The 26,824-nt window shown below is 31.9% G+C and overlaps 1 protein-coding gene across 1 annotated transcript in view; it reads left to right on the forward strand.

Annotated features, from left to right (window-relative positions):
- Nucleotides 1-26,824, forward strand: part of CFAP47 (cilia and flagella associated protein 47) — a 781,966-nt gene that overhangs the window by 525,925 nt on the left and 229,217 nt on the right. Inside the window, exons 44-46 of the mRNA XM_074302067.1 lie at nt 7,056-7,167; nt 9,632-9,736; nt 21,052-21,208. Coding sequence (XP_074158168.1) covers nt 7,056-7,167; nt 9,632-9,736; nt 21,052-21,208 — 374 coding nt within the window. The remainder of the gene's footprint in view (nt 1-7,055; nt 7,168-9,631; nt 9,737-21,051; nt 21,209-26,824) is intronic.

Genomic DNA, 26,824 nt, shown 5'->3' on the forward strand with positions numbered 1-26,824 from the left:
AATAAAATATTACTATAGAAAGAATGAGCATCTCTGCCTCATTTTCCTACGCTGTTAAATGGCATAATAATAGCACCTTTTCCTCAAAACTTTTAGCAGTAGTTGAAGATATATATTTCATGCATTAAGAAGAACATGTACAAAGATCCAGAAGCAACATAATTCAGGACTTGTTCAGGTGTAAGGAGTATGAGTGCATTAGTCAAAATGGGAAGAATATGAAATAACTCAGACAAAGTAGAGTGTTTCTCAATTGTGGTGTTTCTGGAAGATCAAGCTAAGGAGTTTTACTTTATTTGACTGCAGGAGGGTGGCAGTGAAAGCTATGAGAAAAGTGACAATCAGATTTTTTTTCATAAAGGAATCTAAATATAAGGGAAAGGATGGATTGAATTCAGAATAGCATGGAAGTGGGAAAGCCTATGAGGAGGCTATCATAATACTCCAGGTATTTTGTAAGTACTAGGGAAAGCAAGGATAGCAGTAAGGACAAAGGAAAAGATATGAGAAAGAATGTAGAGCTAAAGGCCATGTCACTAAATTTGTTGTGTGTGGGGGAAAGAGGACCCCCTTAAAAACAAACAATAAGCCCTAAAATAACACTAATATTCTCAATTTTACAGAGGCTTAAATGTTTTGTGGAAAAATATTGTGGCTAGATCATTTAAATCATTTTTAAGCTTACTGTATTAAGCTTAAAAATGATTTAAATGATCTATCCAGAATATTTATAACAGAAGCACAATTTGTATTACCCTATATAACTTGATCTCTAGTAGAGCCTTGACTGGGCAGAGTTTGTAATGTGGGTCAAAATCTCTTTCTTTTCAGTAATGGGAAAAAGTGGGGACAAGAAAGTTGCACTGCTTATAGAGACAATGGAAAAGATTTCATGTTTATTTGTTTGTGTTTATCAGTACTGTATTCTCAAAGATATAGAGAGTTTGTGGTAAGGAAATCTTCTGTACCAACATGGATAATCACAATGTCTACTCCTAAAGAATTTCTTGGAATCAAGGAGAAGTTAAGAAAATTATTCAAAGATACACATTCAGCGTGTATTAGAAATGGAGCTTTCTGTCCTCAGAGCCTATCCCTTTCTATGGCCTATACCATATTGTTCAGTCATTTAGTCATGTCTAAATTCTTCTATACTCCACTTTCTCAGATTCTGTCCAACTTCATTTTTGTTATTTCCATGACATTATCTATCCATTTTGTCCTCTGACATTCTTCTTTTTTCCCAACACCAGAGTCTTTTCTAATGAATCCCATCTTCCCATTATGTGGCCAAAGAATTTAAGCTTTTAAGTATTTGACTTTCTGGTGAATCCACTGAAATAATATCTTTAAGTACTGAGTGATTTCATCTCCTTGATATCTAAGGGACTTTCAAAGATATTCTCCAGCTCCAGAAACTGAAAGCATTGATTCTGCAGCATTCAGCTTTCCTTATAATCCAATTCTTATAGCCAAACATTCAAAAAGAGGAAGATAAACCCAAGTAAATGCAGAATTCCAGAGAATAGCAAAGAAAGATAAGATTTTCTTAACTGCAGCCTCTCTAAGTTGAAATGTTAATGAATACATTTCCTGGAAGTAGTAAATGATTTTAAAGGCAGAACAGGCAAGGTCTAAACCAGAGATTCATGATAAAGATTCAAGAAGGACCTTATACAAAGTTAGTACAGATTTTCAAGCTGAGAGACATTAATATAAGGAGACAGTTGAGAAGTCATATTAGACAGAAGCCATTAATATTATTTGTTGCCCTTGAGGCATGGCCAGGTGGAGATAGTTTATAAAATAGTTTTATTTTCACAAAACATAAAATACCTGCCATATGTTGGGTTCAAGGGAGTTCTTTCTTATGAGTTCTCTCATAGATTCATAGATATAGGTTTCTGAATAAAGTCTCTTTTGAGCTGTACCCCAAATTCTGAGATTTGGAATTTTTTTCACAATAATCCTCAATGTCTATGGAATTTATGTGAGTAATAGATAAAATAATACACTTATTTCATTAGTATAATATAGAGGAAATTTAAACATTTTCATTTATTAATAATGTAAATTTAATTTAATTTTTGTTTAATGTAATGTAATTTAATGTAAAATAAGGCAAATGTGCAAAATTTCAGAAATTAATTCTTTGGGACTGATCAGTTTTAAAACCTCAAATATTTTGTTTTGTCATCTTTCATATATATAAGAATATAGGTTGGGAGATTGTAGTTGGGAACTTGCCCAGAATTACCTCTACCTTGTTTATCTTATTCCAGACTTCCATAAACCTCATTATTTAGCTCAAGATTATATACTTTTATTATGCAGTTGCAGAAATTCTGTTAAAGATGGGTATGGGTAGGCAATCATTTAAAGACCACATTTTTCTCTCCCTTTTTTTCCAGTTTTGTTTTTCCTCTACACTTTACACTTTTCTGGAAAAATAAAAGTTTTAAAAGTTATGAACTTTAATCCTAAAGGTACCTCTTTGTTACTTTAATTCACTTAACTATGAAATTCTTTAAAATTCTTAGGAAAATATTTTTTTTATTTTCATAAGTTGACACTTATGAAACAGGTCTCATTTCAAAATTACAAAAACCTTCAGATAAAGCCTCTCTCAATTAAAATTTCATTTTTATAGATATATATCCTTTATAAACTATTTCACTATAGAAATCACCTAAACTAAAAAATAACTCAGATCACTTCATTTTCCATTAAAGAGTCAACCAGAATATTAGATCACTCCATTGATTACATGCACTGCTCTGTAGGAAATAACATACTCTATTTTATAATATGGAGAATCTAATAAGTATGTATATATTATATAAATATCTATATGACTTCATCTCTACAAAGACCCATAACTATGGATATAGGTATAATAGATAGAGATCATGTGCTATTTGTGTATATTTCCTTGAACAATTCTTATATTGGATGTTTCTATCTATCTATCATATCTATCAACCTTTCTGTTTATTTTATATATATATATATATATATATATATATATATATATATATATATATATATATATATATATATATATCCATATGTATACCTACATACACATACATGTGTATGTACATATATATATAGCCATAAATATATTTATATCTATAACTATACAGTGTGTCTTAAAATGATGTGTGTATGTCTTAAAATGATATTGCTAACATCATAGGGAAAACATCATAGTTGGCCAATGCATGAAATGGAGTAGGTTTAATTGCAAATTTCTTCTTAGTGATATTATGCTGGTTTCTAATGATCACATTCCTTTATGCTTTCTTAACTATCCCATTTAATACTGTAATCTGAAATTGTAATGGCAATGGATTTCAAGCTGAAGTCTATATTTTAGATTATTATTTCTCCTTTTATTGTAAATTCAAAGCAAGGTAAAAATCCATACTACTACCAATTTTGGCTACCATTCTTCCTTTTATGATCTCTCTAAAATTCATAAAATAATAAAATTGCATTTGTGAATATTTTTTTATACTTAGGTTGCATTTTTTTTCTATTTAATTCCACAAAAAATTAAATGATTACTATGTGTAAGAAAATATGAAAGGTGATGAGTATACAAGGACAAATCTTTTTCTGTTCTGGAACTGTGAGGAAGTTCCTGGCTCTACTGTGGGTGTAAGGTCTAATTTGTTAAAGCAACAAAATCCTTCCTCGGTGCTAGTAAAGATACCTCCTGTGGTATGAAGCCTCCAGAATCTCTTCAGCCACTCTCCCCAATGCCCACTCCAGATTTGCTGATTTCCCATGGCTCTCTCAATCTAGTCGAGATGAGATTTTCCTGTTGACCTTCCAAATCATCTTTGATGTCTCTGGACTAAGAGGTCTGGAAACCATAGTGCTGCTGCAGATTCAGAGCTCCCAAGGCCTGTTTCTACTTTGTACCCTGTTTGGACTGGGATCGGAATAAACTAGGGATTTCCTCTAGGAATGCATCCCAGACTCCCACTCTTGGGTGACAGATGACCTTCTAAGTTGTCTTTGGCTGGAATATTGTTCCACTCTATATTTATGTGTATTATGACACTGCAAGATTTGTTTAAAGTCATTATCTAAAGAAGTTTTGAGAAATGTGATGGCGAAATAAAAATCCTTGCCTTTACCCCTCCATCTTGTCTCTGCCTCCCATTCTATGTTTTTTCATTGGATATTCTTCATGTTAGGAATATTCTCTCTTTTTATCTCTGTCTCCTGGCTTTTGACTTCCTTTTTGGTACTGTTTTCTATTATGATTTAACTCAAAAGTTCCCTTTAGTAAGAGGGCTTATTCAATCTCTCCCTATTGCCTTTTTTTCTAAAATGACATTACATTTGTACTGTATGTAATTTGTATGTATATAATTGTTTACATGTAATCTCCAGTCAAATAAAATGTGAACTACTTTAGAACAAGCACCTTTCTTTGCCTATCTTTGTATCCTCAGTGTATAGCACATTGTTTCACACATATTAAATTCTTAATAAAAATTTGTTAGCTAGCAGAATGAATGCTGGCATAAGAAAAGTACAAATGATAATTAATATATATTTCAAACTTTAGAATGAGATGGACAGGATAGTGGGACATGTAATATATCAAATAGACAAATAATAGAGTCTCTGACTGATGTGATGGAATCATACCAGCTTGAGACTCTAGAGCTATAAAAAGAATATTTTACTGATTTTTAAACATATTTCTTGGGGATCCCTAGAAAATGGAGAAAAATATAAAAATCTGTACCTTTTCTGTGCATAATTGATCTAAAATCTTAGAGTTAGACTGATTCTTGGTGAAAAAGAAACTGGCCATGCCTTCCTTAGACTGAAGGTTTAAATGATTACTTATTGTTTCCTTCTACTTTGTTCAAAGGATCTCTTCTATTCTTGAAAGGTTTTAAGGGAAAGGTATTCCAAGAAGGAAAATTCATGGGGAGCTCTGAGAAAAAGTAATTCTGTTTACACAAAAGGAGGGACCATCCAAGAGATGGTAGCTAGTTTTAAATTTTTTTGTTTTGTTCTTAACATATACCTTCAATTCCCACATACTTTATCACATATTCTGAATGAAGATGCAGTTGTAAGAAAAGTCAATAAGCATTCAGTTGAGATGATAGGTTATTTTCTTCAAAAGCAAATATAAACCATATAAAATCTACCACAGTTGCTAATAGCGTTAACACTCCAGCAGGTGAAGTGATTAACCTGTCTCAATCTGAAATTTGAAACCTGATTATATTAAAATGAATCTATCTATTTTGATTTCATGGATGTATATCAAATTTTAGAGAGTTTAACAAATTTAGTTTAGAAAAATCCTGTTTGCTATATATTCTTTCTATAAAAATTTGCATTAATTAGTCAAATACTGAATCTTAACTTCTTTTTCATAAGAAAAATATGACTTCTTTAAAAATTAAATTATTGTCCCGTGCTTATCCTTGGACAGATATCTATAGCTTTTACTTATTTATTTTCTTTTAAAATAAAGATATGAGTATCAGATAAAGCTCATGTTTAATTTCATTGTAATATAATATTTTTAGAAAAAAGAAAGCAGCACATCAATGACAGGATAAAATGAAATACTAGGGCTCTATACTGAATGTCTAACAAGTTATACTCAAATATTAAACAACTGCAAACCCACAGATTTATTTAAATTGTGGATCAAATTTTGTTTTTAAAATCTGATCATTTTCTTTCATTACAATCGATAGTACTAGAGTTCTGTATTATCCTAGCTTGTCTTATAAAGTTTTTTCTGTGATCCTAATACATATTAAAAAGTGAACTAATGACTTCTTATGCTAAATGCACTGAGTAGATTCTCATTTGTAAGAGTAATAGAGGAGAGTGATTCTTATGGTAATTGAGTCAATTCATTTTATAGATTTTCATTTAATAATTTTCTTTGAACATTTGAGTAAAATGTAGGCAGCTTTGGTGACATAATTAGGTTGTGATTTATTATCTGTTGTATAACCTATTTTCTAAAAATAGTTTATTACAATCTTATCTATTTTAATATATAATATTATGAATTCATTTAGTTTTTTTTAATCTAGTTTTCCAGAAAGAGGCATTAAGATCATATTTATAATTTGTCTGATTAGATGTTCAGTTTCCTCATACTGTCAATTTTTCTGTGTTTAGAAAGTCACAGAATTCTAATTAAAGAATCGTAGCATACATATTGCACAGAGTGAATGTTTCCTAAGTTCTAATGGATGCTATAATCATCTTGACATAAAAAAAATTTTTTTCTTATTATATTTTTTGAGAAAAAAAGAGGGATTATGGAGATAAATATGAGTAGAAAAAGTGACCACATAAATGGACATCATTCTTCAGTATCTTGATTTCACTGCTCAAGGTTATAAAATGATAAAAAAGAATTATGGCTTGGAAACTATATGTCAAAAAGATTTAGGAGGAGCAATTAATTATAATATCCTGATTATACTTTTCATGGAAAATAAATACATGTGGTATTATTTGTTACCTAATTATCATTCATTTCAGTCCCATTAATTTTATAGATGAAAAGTCTTAAAAATTCATGACCTATACTTATATATATATATATATATATATACATATATATATATATATATATATCATACAATCCATGCACTACTTTATGTTCTCAAATTTATTATATTTGACTATCATCAATCAGCTAATTAATGAGCATTTATTAAACTTATAATGCATGCCATTGGGGATATAAATAAAAAGAATTAAATAATCTCTTTTCTAAATGAATTTATATTCTACCAGAGAACATATCATTGAATGTATGTAAGTGTTAATAGATACATAGAAAAGAATACGAGGTAAGTAGAAAAAACACTAGCAAATGGGGAATCAGGAAACATAGAATTTCATAAAATCAGAATAATCTATTCATTTACTTAATATTATTCTTGCTTTTCAAATTGAAAAAAAATCATAGAACTTACTGAATATTATTTTATCTGGTATAATAGTTTTAAATCCTATTAGTTAAGCATTTTCATTTCTTGCAGGAAAGTCCCTCAGATTATCCCTTTAGTTAATTCTACAAGTGAAACTCTGGAATTGACAATTACAAACAGTAATCCTACCAATTTTTTATTGGAGTCAAACAAAAAACCGACTGTAAGTATATTTGAAAAACAATAAAAACTATCTTTGTTATAGTTTCTAGCAAAATGCATAGGATACAGATAATATATTTCCTAATATATTAAGACCAAATTTGTGACACCAGATTTGCTTCAGCTGGGATAAAAGACACATTCAGACAAACGAAGCAAATCTTAGTAGAAAATGGAAATGGGGTGGACTTTGATTCTTATTCTTTTTTACTGCTAACTTGCAATGTGAATCTTTCACTGTGAGCCTCATTAGCCTCATCTATTTTAAAAAAAATGTGACTGCAGTAGTCCACAAGGTTACTCCCAATTTTAAAATAATAAGATTTTAAATAAGACTAATTCTAGATAAAATGATCATAGGCACTCTTGAGGCTGGCATAAGTCCTAACTTTACATACAGATGAGAAAACTGGGGCCAAGGGAGGTTAAATGATTTATTTGTCCCTAGTCATAGAGATAGTGATTGAAGTATAATTTGAACACATTACTTAGATTCCAAACCCAGTGGTCTTCTTGCTGTCTTATTCTGCTCCTCACAGGGATATCATGGCAAGGCCAGAATATTTCTTTTAAAAAGTACATTAGGTGAAAATTTAGTTTTCCATTAAGTATCTACTTTGGGTACAAGTTACTACTCTATGAGAGGTATACAAAAGTGAAAGACACTACAAGTTCCTATCTTTATGGTGCTAAAAGTTTTGTTGGAAGAACAGTGGGCTAAAAAGTCTGAGGAAGGTGTATGTCATTTCTAGATGGTAGAAGTGACAAAGGTCAAGGAAAATTTCATGAAGCTCTATAGCAAGAGACAGATTCTAACAAGCAAAAATATGAGAAAGTAAATTCAATGTAGAGGGCTTAGAGACAGCATACATGGGTAAATCAGACTCATAATTTTTAGAAGTATCACTTTAATAACTTTAATATTTGTTGTAAAAGCTGAGGAAAACTCTAACACATTAGAGTACCTGTTAGTACTTGTGCCTGAGACTTGCTTCTGATGTGAAGAATCTGGCAAAAATATGAGGACCTTTGAGACATCTATTTTCCTTAAAAGATTGATATCAAGGTATTTCCTCATGGATGACACAGCTCATCTTACAAATACTCAGGTTCAGTAATATCAAAATATAGAATAAGTTTATTTACATCCTATAACTTCTTATAACAAAGAAAAAGTGGCTTTTCCTGCAGTGGACAATCTCAATAACTACCAGTCACCAGTATATTTTATCTTGATCTGATTGGGATTCCAACAAAAAGAGTGGAGGTTAGTAACAATCATAGGCACTCTTCAGCACCCTGATTCCTCATAGTTCTACATCCCCATGTTTTGTTTTCTGGAACTGCTGTATATTCTTTTATAGCTTCCCCACTTGGACCTTCTTCTAGAGAAATGGTAGACATCATGTTTTCCCATGAAGATTCTCCTTTTTTCTGTATTTTCACAGCTGACTATATCTTCTTACTCCACCACTGAAATGTCTGTTCACTTTTACCCCTCTGTCCTTGGAAGAGGAAAATAAACAACCAGCTTCAATGTACTTAATCCAAGTGGAAAGACTACTCTGGAGCTCAAAAATCAATGTGTCCCCATAACCCTTTCTCTCTAACTCTAAAGTCTCACAGGATACTTTAATACTATGAGAACATACTTTTCTTCTATGACTTGAGGAACTCTTCCTTTTCTACCTGGTTTAGGAGGTCCAATTATCACTCCTCACTCCCTAGCACCCAGTATGGTATGCTTTCTTATGATGATAGTCCCTCTTATTGATTTTTAAAATTAGTAAGGATGCCTTTTCCCAGCTCCATTATGCTTATTTTCTGGATTTCTCCAAGTTAACTAGACCAGGCTATTCAAACCACACTGGAACTGATTGTTGTACAGTCTTCAAAAGGAAGAGGGATTGAGATATAACTTGTTGTTGCTTTGAAATTGTAACCTAAAGAAAAAGGAGCTTATTTAGTCCTCAGTCTATTGTGAGAACATATCTTTTATTCTTGGAATTAATTAGTTCTGAAATTCACTGTGATTACAACATACAAAGTTGTTGTGACAAGTAACACGAAATGAACAAGATTAAAAGTAATATTCTTTTTATCAAGATTTAAGTCAGTTTATGACACTTAGCTTAGCTTCTTTTTAAATATAATCCATAATACCCTGTTATTTTCCAGGAAATAAATGTGCTATGACTATCATATTATTTATTGCAGTATACTTGATCAATCTTAGCAGATTAGCAGATTATACATACTGAGAGTGGAAAAAGGGAGTAGTTGAAAACATTAATCACATAAACATCAACACCAGCATCAACACTATCAATACTCACACACATACACACACACACACACACACACACACACACACACACACACACACACAGAGGAGGCACACAAAGAACAATGCCTTAAATCAAAATATCGATTTTTTTTCTTTTCCTTTTTCTGTATTTTCACAGTTGACTTTATCTCCTCACTCCACCACTGAAGTGCCTGTTCAGTTTTATCCCTCTGCTCTTGGAAGAGGTAAACAGCAAACTTCAATCATCTTCCATTGTAAACAGGTATGACCCAATTACCATCATTTCAAAGTAATGGAATGTTAATATGTGATAAATGTTTCAGGTCATGAGATTATTTTTATGCTGGTTTTCAGAATCTAAAGCCAGAGACTCTTAATGCAAACAGATAGATAAGATTGTTGATGGTCATTTTTTTTCCTATCCTCTATTTTATTGTTTAACTTGTCGTCTAAAATTACAATGATAAATTGGTGAACGTATCATCATGACTGCTTTAATCTATCATCTATCCACCATTTCATCAGCATACATTCTAGTATGTCTGGTATCTGGAGACACTGAAACAATTTTTCTAACCACTGGACAATTGAAATAACATTTTATATTAGCTGAGGTTATCTTTGGTCCTAAATTATTCACGCTTTTTTTTTTTTTTTGTTTGTTTTCTTTTTTTGATCTGGTTTAACTTCCCTAAGTTTTAAAAGGGTGAAAAATAGATGGAAATGTAGTTCCCTTATATTTGGATCTACTTGAAGTAAATCAATAAAACTACACTATACTATTTATTAAAATTAAATAGCAGAAGTAATATTGTAACCTAGGTGAATGCCATAAAATCTTTGCATAGGTAGGTCATGACAGTAATTTTTTATTTTTAGAAATGTCATTTACTTTTTCTTCCTTTTTAGTCTTGTCAGCATTCATAATAGTCTGCCACTTTTATAATGATCTGAACAGAATATTAAGAGAATTAAATTAGTTCTCAAAAATAATATAGATAAAAATGACTACATGATTTAGACATAAAGGCTGATACTATAAGCACATTAGAAGAGCAAGGAATAGTTTACCTGGCAGATCTATGAAGAAGGGAAATATTCATGACTAACAGGAAATAGCATAAAATGTAAAATAGATAATTTTGATTATATTAAATTAAAATCTTGCACCAACAAAACCAATTGCAACCACGATCAGAAGGAAAACAGAATGTGGAAAGCAACCTTTACAGCAAGTATTTCTGGTAAAGACCTTATTTCTCAAATATAGAGAAAAAACTGAGTTAAATTTATAAGAATACAAGCCATTCCACAATTGATAAATGATCAAAGGATATACATTTTCAGATGAAGAAACCAAAGCTACCTATAGTACTCAATCTCTTTTGATTAAATAAATACAAATTAAAATAACTCTGAACTGCCACCTTACATCTATCAGACTGGCTAATATGAAAAAAAGGAAAATGATTAAGTGGGAAAATTGAGACACTTATACATTGTTAATGGAGATGTAAAGTGTTCCAAACATTCTGTAGAGCTTTGGAACTATATGCCCAAAGGGAAACTAAACTGTGCATACCGTGCATCCAACAATACCACTGCTAGGTCTGTATTCCAAAGAAATCATAAAAGAGAAAAAAGAACCCACATGTGCAAAAATATTTCTATCAATCCATTTCTTGGTGCAAAATGTAGGAAACTGAGGGAATGCTCATTCCTTGTGGCATGGCTAAACAAGTTGTGGTATATGATTATAATGAAGTATTATTGAGCAATAAAAAATTATGAACAGGCAAATTTTAGAAAAGTCTGAAAAAATTTTTATGAATTGATGCACAGTGAAATGAGCAGAACAGGGCAAACATTGTACATGATGTCAGCAAAACTGTGTGATGATCAATAATGAATGGTTCAGCTCTTCTCAATAGCACAAAAGTGCAAGACAAATGCAAAGGATTCATGATGGGAAATGCTATTCACATCCAGATAAAGAACTGATGGACTTTGAACACAGACCAAAGTCTACTTCTTTACTTACTTAATTTGTGTGTTTTTTTTTCTTTTGTTCTATTTCTTCTTTCACAATTATGATTAATAATATGAAAATCTGTTTTACCTAATTTTTCATGTGTAATCTAAGATTGCCTACCATTTTAGGAAGAGGGAAAGTGACAGAAGGAAGGAAAAAAATTGGAATTCAAAATCTTATAAAAATGAAGGCTAAAAATTGCATTGACTTATAAGTGGGAAAAATAAAATACTATAAAACAACAATAATAACAAAGTTATAGGATCACAGATTTAGAGAGTGGAAAGGCCTTTAAGAGGTTATCCAGTCCAATCATTTTTTTTCTTAATAAATGGAGTAATTTTAGTCTAGAAAATTGAAGAGATTATGCCAGGTGATTCCAGCAGACATGACAGTGCTGCAAATGGAACACAGGTCTTTTAACTGAGTCCTTTTTTCACTGTGCTCTATCATCTTTCCAAAGGTTTTAACTATTTTCCAATACCCTGAATTTGTGGCATTCTTAATGTGACACTTCTGGAAAAAAATATATCCACAATTCAGCCCTACCTGCTCTTCTTTTGTGGAATTTATCATATCCTTCTATGTATTAGTCATCTTGGGCTAGGGACATCCTTTAAGTTCTCCTACTGTGTTCTCAATAATCATTCAAATGCAGAAATTTGTCACATGAGTAGGAAAAAAATAAGTCCAAAGATAAAGTGAGTCTATTTTCTTTTTAACACAACAATGCATTTGAGAAGACCAATTTTTCAAGATATATTTAGAAATATCTTTATCTTTTTATTGAAAATTATATTGCATCTCTGATCAAATTGATATGTATTCAAGGTTTGTTCAAGAAGACAGCACACCTATTATTTAGCTTATCTTTTTTATTGAGAATTATACTTGCATTTATGATCAAAATGATCTGTATTCAAGGATTGTCAAGAAGACAATACACCTATTATTTACTTTGAACTTAATGCTCACAGAGGATGAGGCTATAAATTAAAAGTTAAATTCTTTATCAAATACAAAAATAACAAAGCAAGTAAATAATTCTCTTAAACCTTTCATGGACCAAATGATCCCTGAAACTTGATTTCTGTCATCCTGAACCTCTGCTTTCAAATCATGGTGAATCTCCAGGGTTTTGTGTGCACCTCAATTTTGATCAATAACTCATCTTTTCAGTTGTTTTGTTTAAAGGCCCTCAACCTTTTCAGTGTATTACTCTAACCTTTGCGATTTTTATTTGCCCTTTTCATTCTTGAATAATTTCACTTTTCCCATTTGATTCAATTCCCTCAATTGCTATCCTCTGCAAACTGATGTCAGGTCACTAGAATATACTAATTGTGTGAACATTTCAAAATACTTTCTTTGTTATGAATAAATATATATAGCTAAGATGAATTTTTTTGGAGATGTTCAGAGTTTGTTCTTGATTTGGCTTTTTGAAACAACTTGTAACTTACCCCCCCCCAAAAAAAAACAAAAACCAAAACACAAAACAAAAGAAAGCAAAACCCCACAAACGTGCATTAATTTTTTCTCTGTAAAGAGCGGGTATCCAACCCCGAGGAAGTTAACAGCAGAGAGACAGCAGATAACAACCTAAAGGGGAATGATTCCTGCCCCCCATCACATAACTCTCTCCTAGAAGAAACTCTTAAAAAATTAAGGGAGTTTGAAGAAAAATGGGGAAAGGAAAGGGAAGCTATGATAGAGAATAACAACGTCCTGAAATTGGAGTTGGAAAAAATAAAGAATTCACAGGAGATGCAGGGAAACAAAATTTATGAATTAGAAAAGGTTAAAAAAACACAGGAAAGTATCAAGAAAATAGAATTTCTGAATTGGAAAAAGAAAATAATTCTCAAAAAAAAATTAGGGAAAAGGAAAAAAATTCAATAGAGCAAAATAATTCATTTAAAAACGAAATTGGGCATTTACAAAAAGAACTAAAAACTGCGAAAGAAGAAAATAACTCCTTAAAAGTCAGGATGGAACAAATAGAAATGAATGATTCACAGATAACCCAAGAATCAGTCAAACAAAACAAAAAAAATGAGAAGCTGGAGAACAACGTCAAATACTTACTGGGAAAATCTATAGACCTGGAAAATAGATCTAGGAGAGATAATCTGCGGATCATTGGACTTCCAGAAAACTATGACCAAAAAAAGAGCCTAGATTCTATATTACAGGAAATTATCAAAAAGAATTGTCCAGAGATAATAGAAACAGAAGGGAAAGTAGATGTGGAAAGAATTCATCGAACTCCTTCTGAAATAGACCCTAAAAAACGAACACCATGGAATATAGTGGCTAAGCTGCAGAATTACCACACAAAGGAGAAAATCCTGCAAGCTGCTAGAAAAAAACAATTTAAATACCAAGGTGCCACAATAAGGGTCACCCAAGATCTGGCTGCCTCCACATTAAAAGATAGAAGGGCCTGGAACCTGATATTCCGTAAGGCAAAAGATCAAGGACTGCAACCAAGAATGAACTACCCAGCTAAGTTTAGCATCTTTTTCCATGGAAGAAGATGGTCATTCAATGAAACAGAGGAATTCTATATGTTTCTAAGAAAAAAACCAGACTTAAACAAAAAATTTGATCTACATCCACAAGACTGAAGAGAAACAGAAAAAGGTACACAGAACCCTTGAGAACTGTAACTCTGTTGTGGGTATATAAAAAGTACTCAAGGATAATTTGATTTTACTGATATAAAAGAAAAAAAGGGGGGGGTGTAGTAAAGGGAAGGAGGTCGGTTCAGAAAAAGGGGAAGGAATGATAAAAAGAGGGAAACTACATCCCAGGAAGAGGCATAGAAAATACACCATATCTGAGGGAACTTAGTGAGGGGGAGAATCATTGTGTGAATCTTACTCTCATCAGGAGAGGCTCAAAGAGTAAATAATTAACATATTTGTTTTTCAGAGAATTTTCTCTCACCTCATTAAAAGGGGGGAGAGGAAAAGGGAAAAGGAAAAGGAGAATAAGTGAAGGGACTTGGAGGGAGGGGGGAGGGATCCTAAAAAAAAAAAAAAAAGAGGGAGGGTTGCGCGTCACAAGGGGGGTCTGTAAATTAAATATCGGGGAGGGGGATCGGGGGGTCAAGGGAAAAAAGCATAATCTGGGGATAATACAATGGCAGGAAATACAGAATTAGTAATTTTAACTGTAAATGTAAATGGGATGAACGATCCCATCAAACGGAGACGGATAGCAGATTGGATTAAAAAGCAGAACCCTACAATATGTTGTCTACAGGAAACACACTTAAAGCAGGGAGATACATACAGAGTAAAGGTAAAAGGTTGGAACAGAGCCTATTATGCTTCAGGTAAAGCCAAAAAAGCAGGGGTAGCTATCCTTATCTCAGATCAAGCAAAAGCAGAAGTAGATCTCCTTAAAAAAGATAAGGAAGGAAACTATATCCTGCTGAAAGGTAGCATAAATAATGAAGCCATATCAATACTAAACATATATGCACCAAGTGGTATAGCATCTAACTTTCTAAAGGAAAAGTTAAGAGAATTGCAAGAAGAAATAGACAGTAAAACTATAATAGTGGGAGATCTCAACCTTGCACTCTCAGATTTAGACAAATCAAACCACAAAACAAACAAGAAAGAAATTAAAAAATTAAATAGAACATTAGAAAAACTAGGTATGATAGACCTTTGGAGAAAACTGAATGTCAATAGAAAGGAATATATTTTCTTCTCAGCAGTTCATGGATCCTATACAAAAATAGACCATATATTAGGACATAAAGATCTCAAAATTAAATGTAGGAAGGCAGAAATAATAAATGCCTTCTTCTCAGATCACAATGCAATAAAAGCTACATTCAGTAAAAAGTTAGGGGTAAATAGACCAAAAAGTAATTGGAAACTGAATAATCTCATCTTAAAGAATGACTGGGTGAAAGAGCAAATTATAGAAACAATTAACAATTTCACCCAAGATAATGACAATGATGAGACATCATATCAAAATCTTTGGGATGCAGCTAACGCAGTAATAAGGGGAAATTTTATATCTTTAGAGGCTTATTTGAAGAAAATAGAGAAAGAGAAGATTAACGAATTGGGCTTACAACTTAAAAGGCTAGAAAAAGACCAAATTATAAACCCCCAACCAAAAATTAAACTTGAAATACAAAAATTAAAAGGAGAAATCAATAATATTGAAAGTAAAAAAACTATTGAATTAATAAATAAAACCAAGAGTTGGTTTTATGAAAAAGCCAATAAAATAGATAAACCTTTGGTAAATTTGATCAAAAAAAAAGAAAGAGGAAAATCAAATTGATAGTCTTACAAATGAAAAGGGGGATCTTTCCACCAATGAAGAGGAAATTAGAGAAATAATAAGGAGTTACTTTGCCCAACTTTATGCCAATAAATTTGATAACTTAAGTGAAATGGATGACTTCCTCCAAAAATATAGGCTCCCTAGATTAACAGAGGAGGAGATAAATTGCTTAAATAGTCCCATTTCAGAAAAAGAAATAGAACAAGCTATTAATCAACTCCCCAGGAAAAAATCCCCAGGGCCAGATGGATTCACATGTGAATTCTACCAAACATTTAAAGAACAATTAGCCCCAATGTTATATAAATTATTTGAAAAAATAGGGGATGAAGGAGTCCTACCAAACTCCTTTTATGACACAGACATGGTACTGATACCTAAACCAGGTAGATCGAAAACTGAGAAAGAAAATTATAGACCAATCTCCTTAATGAATATTGATGCTAAAATCTTAAATAAGATATTAGCAAAAAGACTTCAGAAAATCATCTCCAGGATAATACACTATGATCAAGTAGGATTTATTCCAGGAATGCAGGGCTGGTTTAATATTAGGAAAACTATTAATATAACTGACCATATTAATAATCAAATTAATAAGAACCATATGATCATCTCAATAGATGCAGAAAAAGCATTTGACAAAATCCAACATCCATTCCTACTAAAAACTCTTGAGAGTATAGGAACAAATGGACTATTCCTTAGAATAATCAGGAGTATATATTTAAGACCTTCAGTAAGCATAATATGCAATAGAAATAAACTGCAACCTTTTCCAGTAAGATCAGGAGTGAAACAAGGTTGCCCACTATCACCATTACTATTCAATATAGTACTAGAAACGCTAGCCTCGGCAATAAGAGCCGAGAAAGAGATTCAAGGAATTAGAGTAGGAAATGAGGAAATTAAACTATCACTTTTTGCAGATGACATGATGGTATACTTAGAGAACCCCAAAGACTCTGCTAAAAAGCTTCTAGAAATAATTCAAAATTTCAGCAAAGTGGCAGGATACAAAATAAATCCACATAAATCCTCGGCATTTTTATATATCACTAACAAAATGCAACAGCAAGAGATACAAAGAGAAATTCCATTCCAAACAAATGTTGAGAGTATAAAGTATTTGGGAATCCATCTACCAAAGAAAAGTCAGGAATTATATGAGAAAAATTACAAAACACTTGCCACAAAAATAAAATCAGATTTAAATAATTGGAAAGACATTCAGTGCTCTTGGATAGGCCGAGCGAATATAATAAAGATGACAATACTCCCCAAACTAATCTATTTATTTAGTGCTATACCAATCAGACTCCCAAGAAACTATTTCAATGACCTAGAAAAAATAACAACAAAATTCATATGGAAGAATAAAAGGTCGAGAATTGCAAGGGAACTAATGAAAAAAAACTCAGAGGAAGGTGGTCTAAGTGTACCTGATCTAAAGCTATATTATATAGCAGCAGTCACCAAAACCATTTGGTATTGGCTAAGAAATAGACCGGTAGATCAGTGGAACAGATTAGATACAAAGGACAAAAAAGGATACATATATAGCAACCTAATCTTTGACAAACCCAAAGATACCAACATTAGGGATAAAAATTCATTATTCGGAAAAAACTGTTGGGAAAACTGGAAATTAGTATGGCAGAAATTAGATATGGATCCACACTTAACACCATATACCAAGATAAGATCAAAATGGGTCCATGATTTAGGCATAAAGAGGGAGATAATAAATAGATTAGAGGAACAGAGGATAATCTACCTCTCAGACTTGTGGAGGAGGAAGGAATTTATGACCAGAGGAGAACTAGAGATCATTATTGATCACAAAATAGAAGATTTTGATTACATCAAACTAAAAAGTTTCTGTACAAATAATACTAATGCAAACAAGATTAGAAGGGAAGTAACAAATTGGGAAAATATTTTTAAAAACAAAGGTTTTGACAAAGGTCTCATTTCCAAAATATATAGAGAACTGACCCTAATTTATAAGAAACCGAACCATTCTCCAATTGATAAATGGTCAAAGGATATGAACAGACAATTCTCAGAGGAAGAAATTGAAAGTATATCCACTCACATGAAAGAGTGTTCCAAATCACTACTGATCAGAGAAATGCAAATTAAGACAACTCTGAGATACCATTACACACCTGTCAGATTGGCTAAGATGACAGGAACAAATAATGATGAATGTTGGAGGGGATGTGGGGAAACTGGGACACTAATACATTGCTGGTGGAGTTGCGAAAGAATCCAGCCATTCTGGAGAGCAATCTGGAATTATGCCCAAAAAGTTATCAAACTGTGCATACCCTTTGACCCAGCAGCGCTACTACTGGGATTATATCCCAAAGAAATACTAAAGAGCGGAAAGAGACATATATGTGCCAAAATGTTTGTGGCAGCTCTTTTTGTTGTAGCTAGAAACTGGAAGATGAATGGATGTCCATCAGTTGGAGAATGGTTGGGTAAATTATGGTATATGAAGGTTATGGAATATTATTGTTCTGTAAGAAATGACCAGCAGGAGGAATACAGAGAGGCCTGGAGAGACTTAAATCAACTGATGCTGAGTGAAATGAGCAGAACCAGAAGATCACTGTACACTTCAACAACAATACTGTATGAGGATGTATTCTGATGGAAGTGGAAATCTTCAACATAAAGAAGATCCAACTCACTTCCAGTTGATCAATGATGGACAGAGGTAGCTACACCCAGAGAAGAAACACTGGGAGGGGAATGTAAATTGTTAGCACTAATATCTGTCTGCCCAGGTTGCATGTACCTTCGGATTCTAATGTTTATTGTGCAACAAGAAAATGATATTCACACACATTTATTGTACCTAGACTATATTGTAACACATGTAAAATGTATGGGATTGCCTGTCATGGGGGGGAGGGAATAGAGGGAGGGGGGGATAATTTGGAAAAATGAATACAAGGGATAATATTATTTAAAAAATATATATATATATATATATATAATAAAAAATTATTAAGCAAAAAAAAAAATTTTTTTTCTCTGTATTTCACTGATTAAATGTTTCTGAAGTGTAAGCCATTTCATTGCTGGGTAGTTTACTAATCTAAAAATCAACTAATAACAATGATAGTTGCTTAAGCTTTAACTATTCCTGATTCCTCTTTGCTGAATTGAGAAAAATTAGTATGGGTTATTATTTGCTTTATTTGTTTCTGGTTTGTATTTTGGGATAACTCTATACAGTGAATAGCCAACTTCAGGTTATAGTCATTTGACTATAACTTTTGAATCCAAAATTAATTTTGTTGTAGTATCATAACTAAAGTGGCAGCTTAGTTATATGTTCAGGTAATAAACAGGGTAGAATAGAGGCATTCTTAATGCAATAGAATTTTAATGTAGTGAGATGAGATTAGAAGTAGTACATAATAAAAGGGAAATTTTAGTAAGCTTTTCCATTAGAATATATCAACTATCATATATTGATTTGGGGTTTTCTGAAAATGAAGTTTTTTTTTTTTTTTTTTTCTTAAGCATGGTCATTCTTTACCTCAATTTCTCTTGATTTGCTTGACTTTCTTCATCTAAAGGTCAGTAGATAAAAAATGAAAGAATATTTAAAATCAGTGAGGCTCTTAAAACCCAGCATGAATCAGTGATCATTGCAATCTGTAAATAATCCCAATGGCCCCTATATCTCTGCTCAGTGTGTGAACAAATTTGTTCTCTCTTACCTCTAGCCTATTTCATTTTTTACAAGCATTCTAATTAAAACTTTAAAGATTCCCATGCAATTCCTAGGGAAGCATAAAGATGAGGCAGAGTAAAGCTTTTTATTTACTTTATATATAAAATAGTTATCTGTATATAAATACTTAATTTCCTTCTTTAATTTTCTCCTATGTGTTCAAGTTCTTAATGCAATCAAGTAGAAAAACATCTATTTTAGTGGATATTTTTGACATGGTACATAAGAATTTGTGATAGCCAATAGTTTCATTGAACTTTTCAATTTGATTTAATTTAGAAATGTTGAACTGTCCCATCATAAGTTATTTGGTAAAACAGAAATCATACACACAAGTAAATATGGGCAAATTAAAGATATTCCTGTATTATGTTTGGGTCATCTAATGGACATTTTTTATCCCTGATGATTTTAGAAATGACTATCTCAAAGACTGAAAAATATATTGCTACTTTTCCTTGGTATTCAGATTTATCAAAACGTAGATCGTTTGGAAAATTAAAAACACAAAACTGAAAATTCAGAAGGAGATAATCATGACTGTAAAAATGTCATCTGCTTGACTTAGTCAATCAATTATTTAGTTATGCATTTAATATATGGGGCAGCATTTGGTTCTCTGTGTTTTTGTGTACAGCATAATACCTAAACTGATTCATGGTTCTTTTTTTTTTTTCCTGAGGCAATTGGGATTAAGTGACTTGCCCAAGGTCACATAGGAAGTGTTAAGTGTTTGAGGACAGATTTGAACTCAGGTCCTCCTGATTTCAGAGATTCATGGTTCTTTAGGAAACAGTTAGGCCAAAATAATTCACACATCAAAATGAATCAGAATAAACAAAGAGTGTTTTGAAAATCAATGACACAATTAAAATCTGGATCTTTCCATGTGCACACTGAATCAATCCTGATACCATTAATGTTATGACCATTGTAATTATACAAGGAAAATTCATTGCAATGGAAAGTGAAAAGTAATTTCACACCTAACTATTGATTATTCTTCTTTTTTATAAAGTAAAAGCATTTATTGTCATCTTATTCTCATGTAATAAAATCCTCATCACATTTGGCATCAGGTTCTAACTTTTGGAAACTACATGCAGGGTTTATGACTTGGTTTGTTACATGAGTTAATTAAAAAAGCCTTGAGCAAAAATATAAGATTTTCCATTAGAGTTTCTCTTTTATGTTGCCATAAATAGCCTTATGTGCTTTAAAATGAGCTAGACATTTGAATATTGGCAATTAGCCCCTTTTCCCCCTCAGTGGGAAAATTTGATTTTTTTAGTCAAGTACAGTAATGTCTAGAAAAAAGACAGGGCAATTGAATAGACATATAATGTATACCAAACTGTAAAAGGATCTCAAAAGCAAAAATAGGAATATTTTGTGAATATATTATGTGAAGAAGTGATTTATTAATCTAAATATACCAGACTTGTCTTTTATTTATTTTTGTTAATAGCTTAAAGAATGGATATTTCATCTGTCTGGAATAGGTCTCATTCCTCTACCCTTGGCACCAGTGACCATATGTACATGTATTGGTCGGCATTTGTCTGTAATTATACCTTTCAGGAACCCTACTACTGAACATGTTCTTGTCACTATCCTATTGAGAGGTGAGTTATTGGATTTTTCCTCCCCATTTTCTTATCATATCAATAATAATCAAATTAAGGTAGTTTTTTGTTTTTGTTTAATGGCTTAGTTGTGTCTGACTCCTTGTGAAACTATTTGGAATTTTCTTCACAAATACACTGGAATGGTTTTCCATTTCTTCTTACAGCTAATTTTACAAATGAGAAAATTGAAGCAAATGGGTTACTTGTCCAGAATCCGAGGCTGGATTTTAGCTCAGCTCCTCTTAACTCCATAGCCAACACTCTATCCACTATGCCACCTAGCTATCTAGTTCATAAATGCTCAAGTAGCTTATGAAAAGTATTTTGGAGATAGATCTTAGAGTTCATTTATTCTAACTTTCTGATTTTTGGAGATGAGGAACTGAAGCTATGGAAGGTTAGTCGAATTGCCCAAGATAATATTAATAGTTAATATTAGAATAAGCATTAGAACTCAGATGTCCCTAGTATCTGTTTGTTTTTTTTTTTTTTTTTACTCACCAAGTTACAGTTTTTAATAATATGAATATCTGAATCTCTATTTTCTGAGATCTTTAAATGAACTCTCAAATCTGTAGCACAAATGTCCAGGGCAGGAACTCAGGTTATAAGCAAAGTATGAAGCTTGCATCCTGGTTCTTCCCTTTGGGGACATAAAGAGTACATCTGAATCTTTTCCATTTGACAGTTCTTCAAATGCTTTAACAAAGCTATTGTATCTTCTCTTACACTTAAACCTTTAAACAACCTTCACAAGATAGAGACTCTAGGTTCTTCACTTTGCTTGCTGCTTTCATCTAGTCCCTCTCTAGCTTGTTAAGGACCTTTTAAAACTGTGAAATCTGCAATTGAATATAATACGCCAGATGAGGTCTGATGAGGACAGAATGTATGTAATAGTACTATCACCTTCTTGTTCCTTAAATTTTTTTTCAACTCAACCCTATATGTCATTAGTTTTTTGGTTACCACACCACACTGCTAACCCATATAATGATTGTAGATCAATAAAATCACAAAGTCTTAAGATATACAGCTGTCTCCCTAAACTGTGCTAATGAATTTGTTTTATTTTCTGAAGTAACAGTTGAAATTTAACTATATTAAGTTCCATCTCATTAGGTTTTAGCCTTATGCTCAAGTTTTAGAAAAACATTTATTTATTTAAAACTAAATAAAAATAAGAAAAAAAATAAAATAGAAAAAGAAAGTTAGAAAAGGACAATTTAAAAAAAAAAGAAAAAATAAGATAAAACATTATCATGTGCCCTGCAGAACATCAAGGAGTGTTCAAAATATGTAACAATAAATTTCCATTTCAAGAAAGCACATATAATAATAGTAAAGATTATATTCATGATTGTCCATCTTTTAGTTGTTTCCTTGTAGGTTATTCTTTTGTTCTTTTGTGTTCACTTTATACTTTTTTTCCCTTTTCATCTCCTACAACTCCCCCAAGCAGGCTACAGTTAAGCACAGGTATGTATGATTATATGTGTGTGTAATATGCATATATATATATATATATATACATATGTATATATATACATATATACCATAAATATGTATATATTCTATAAATATATACTTTATATATACAATACAGACACACACATATTTGCACCCACACCCACCTATCCACACATACATATATCTACATGCATACATACCCACATATATTAAGTTTTTGCCCATATGTAAACATGTGGCTAGAGCAATATTAATATAGTATTAATTAATAATATAATAATATTAATGATAATAATATAATAAAGCAGTAGTAATATAATAATAATAAAGGAGTAATATAACACTGATATATAATATAGCTTTCTATCTTAATTGAATCTGTAAATTTGACTTTGTCTGAGATCAAGTAATACTACTTTTTTTTTTCTAATAAATTCTGCTCCTGATCCTTGTTAGTGTTTGTGTATATCTCTTATTTCCTACCCCTGATAACTCTTCTACTTTAATTATACTCCTCAACTTCCTTAACTTGCCTTGCTATTATTTAACCTCCCCCCATCATGCATCCCATCCTTATTTTCTCCCCCTCAATCTTTCTTCCTCCCTGATGCTCAAGATTTCTTGATTCTTCCAACAAGTGTTAGCTATTTCTACCAGCTTTGTGTCATCTACAGTATAATGAATGTCATCTATTTGTTTAACCATGACTATTGTGGAAAAATTCACAAGGTTAAGTACCATACCTGGAGTGTTCTGTTGGATATCTCCAGCCTCATTAATAGTGACATGTTAACAATTACTATTTGAATATGTTTACTCCACCAGCTCTGAGTCTAATTGTATTATTTTTTTTTACATCTCCATATTCTCTACAACATCATACCTTTCCATACTCTCTACAAGATAAACATTTGTCTAATATTTTACTAAAATCAAGGTAAACTATGTTTATGAAATTCTAAAAGGAAATAAGTGAGTCAGACATGATCTGTTTCTGATAAAGCTGGACTAATTTTTGTAATTCTTCTCTTTCTAAAGATTTACCAGTTATTCCTTTAAATGATATTGTTCTCTAAGCCAGGCGTTACTAAGATTGGTACAATGGGACTAGAATAATATAAGAAACTTGATTATGTAATATTTTACTTAATTACAACATAGAAAGGATATTCATCAAAGATAAGACATTAGTATGGTTGTACATATTTCATTTCCTCACCATATTTGGAATATTTTCTAAAGAAGTGGATTAATACTTCATTGGGGAATTGTCCAAGTCTCAGAAGAACCAATTGCTTATGTACTGGGACATTTTGACTTAAGATAATGGTCTTCAAAGTGGAGACCCCAAACTCCTTGGGTGTTAGAGGAGAGGGCCTTTTATTATTTAATGGAGTACATAATAAACAAATTGAAATTTAGGAAGGAAGGTGTCATGTCATTCTCCTTGTTTTCCTTCTCTTGATTATCCAATTCAGTGATTTAGACTTTAGGTAAAAATGAAATGAAAATTGTAAAAACTATGGTATTATAAGAGGAAGTTCACATAGCCATTGAAAGACTAACAAATGTTAAAGAATCCAACCATTCTGGAGAGCAATCTGGAATTATGCCCAAAAAGTTGTCAAAATATGCAACTACTGGGCTTATATCCCAAGGAAATACTAAAGAAGGGAAAGGGATCTGTATGTGCCAAAATGTTTGTGGCAGCCCTTTTTGTAATGGCTAGAAACTGGAAAATGAATGGATGTCCATCAATTGGAGAATGGTTGGGTAAATTATAGTATATGAATGTTACGGACTATTATTGCTCTGTAAGAAATGACCAACAGGAGGAATACAGAGAGGCTTGGAAAGACTTACATCAACTGATGCTGAGTTAAACGAGTAGAACTAGGAGATCATTATACACTTCAACAATGATACTGTATGAGGATGTATTCTGATGGAAGTGGATATCTTCAACATAGAGAACAGCTAATCCAATTTCAATTGACCAATGATGGACAGAATCAACTACACCCAGAAAAGGAAACACTGGGAAATGAGTGTAAACTGTGAGCATTTTTTTGTTTGTTTGTTTTTCTTCCCAGATTATTTTTACCTTCCAAATACAATTTTTCCTTTGCAACAACAACAACAACAAATTCGGTTCTGCACATATATATTGTACCTAGGATATACTATAAGATATTTAATATTTATGGGAATGTCTGCCATCTAGGGGAAGGGGTGGAGGGAAGGATGGGAAAAATTCAGAATAGAAAGTACGAGAGATAATGTTGTAAAAAAAAAATTACCTATGCATATGTACTGTCAAAAATGTTATAATTATAAAATTAATAAAAAATAAATTAAAAAAAAAAGAAAGACTAACAAAAATACTGTTCTGGTTCATCTGGACATAACTCCTTTCATCTCAGTTCAGGGATACATCTGTTCAGGTGTGCTGACTTGCATGACAGCAGGAATTTATGTTGGGATTTTTATGCTTTATCAACAAGTAAAACACATCAATACCTGGAATATTAGTCTCTTGGCCCAATTAAATCTGAAAAGTTGTTTCATTGAATTTGGGGGGGGGAGGGAAACAAAACAAAACCAAGCCAGTGAACAAACAAAATACCTCCAGAAAAAAATCTGTCAGAGATTTTCTAGTCATAATGGATGTTGCTCCTACCATAAATCACTTAATAGAATTTTTTTCCAGAAATCAGAGTAAATTTCTCTGGCTTTGCAGATTCTCTCTCTCTCTCTCTCTCTCTCTCTCTCTCTCTCTCTCTCTCTCTCTCTCTCTGTCTCTGACCCTGTGTCTCGATGTCTCTGTCTGTCTGTCTCTCAAAATAGGACATTTTCTTGTCTCTAATTTGTTAAAACTCCTACTTTCAATGATCATTTAGATATTATAGACAGTGTTTCAACAATCATTGTTGCTAATTATTTCAGACCCAAGATTTTAGTTATATATGATCTGATGTATAATCTGATTAATCAAGGGCAATTAGGTACTCTTTTACTATTCATTAATTATTTTTCAAATTAATTCCCTTGTTTTGTTATTTCCAGTGCAAAAAGTCATTCTCCTAAGCATATGAAATAGAAATAAATAATAATTGAATACATACATATATATATATATATATATATATATATATATATATATACTTCTCACTATTACAATATTCATTTCCATATATCTCCAACAAATGTTCTGTTCCCTCTTTGGTCTTCCTTTCTTTTCTAATAAAGCATAAAAATAAATTCTCCCAAAGTTTATTCTGACACCTCATCATGTATTGAGATGACCTTAGGTTCTCCAAGGCTCTGTCATTCTATATGCTCTATTATATTTTACTATTCTGGAAAGACTTTCAGTATGGTTCTGGAATTAGTTTAGCTAAATATGGAGAAGTTCATCACTATCAGGCAGGCCACTAGTAGCAAGCATTTTCCCCTTCTCCATTGAAATCTGTGATACATAAAAAATTACTAAAACTCCTCAGTTCCCTTTCACTTTCTCAGTGGCAGTCAGAAGTGGCAAAACAGGTTATGGGTGCAAGGTATCACAAAAATTTTTAGATCATGAATAGGAAAGCTCAAATTGATTGGTAAGGAAAATGTCAAATTAATGATATTTCAAATATACAACAGTATTTGAGAGGCTAGCTATAAAAATTGTTGTCCTTACTTTCCCTTACTAGTCTTATATCATTTTTGAGTATATTTTAAGGATCTTGCCATGCTTTTATTTTGTGTTAATTGAACTTGCCTTCTCAATTGATTTGCTTTCTTTATATGTATTTTTAATTCTGAGTTGGGGAGTGAGTTTCCTATGCATCCACATCTACCTTTTTATAGGAGTTACATTTTTTTATTCCTTATTAGAATTGTTTTTCACAGACTCAGGTCACATCTTGAATATTGTGTTGAGCTCTGGGTGTCAGTTTAAAACAGACATTCATAATTTAGAGAAAATACTCAGGAGAATAGTTGGGATTATTAGTATGGGTCAATATCATGTATTTTTAGGAACTGAGGTTGCTTAGCCTTGAGGAAATAAGTTTTTTTTTTTTTTTTTTGTGTGTGTGTGTGTGTGTGTGTGTGTGTGTGTGTGTGTGTGTGTGTGTATAATAGCAATTGTCT

This window comes from Sminthopsis crassicaudata, chromosome 3 (genome assembly GCF_048593235.1).
Source record: "Sminthopsis crassicaudata isolate SCR6 chromosome 3, ASM4859323v1, whole genome shotgun sequence".
Lineage (NCBI taxonomy): Eukaryota > Metazoa > Chordata > Mammalia > Dasyuromorphia > Dasyuridae > Sminthopsis > Sminthopsis crassicaudata.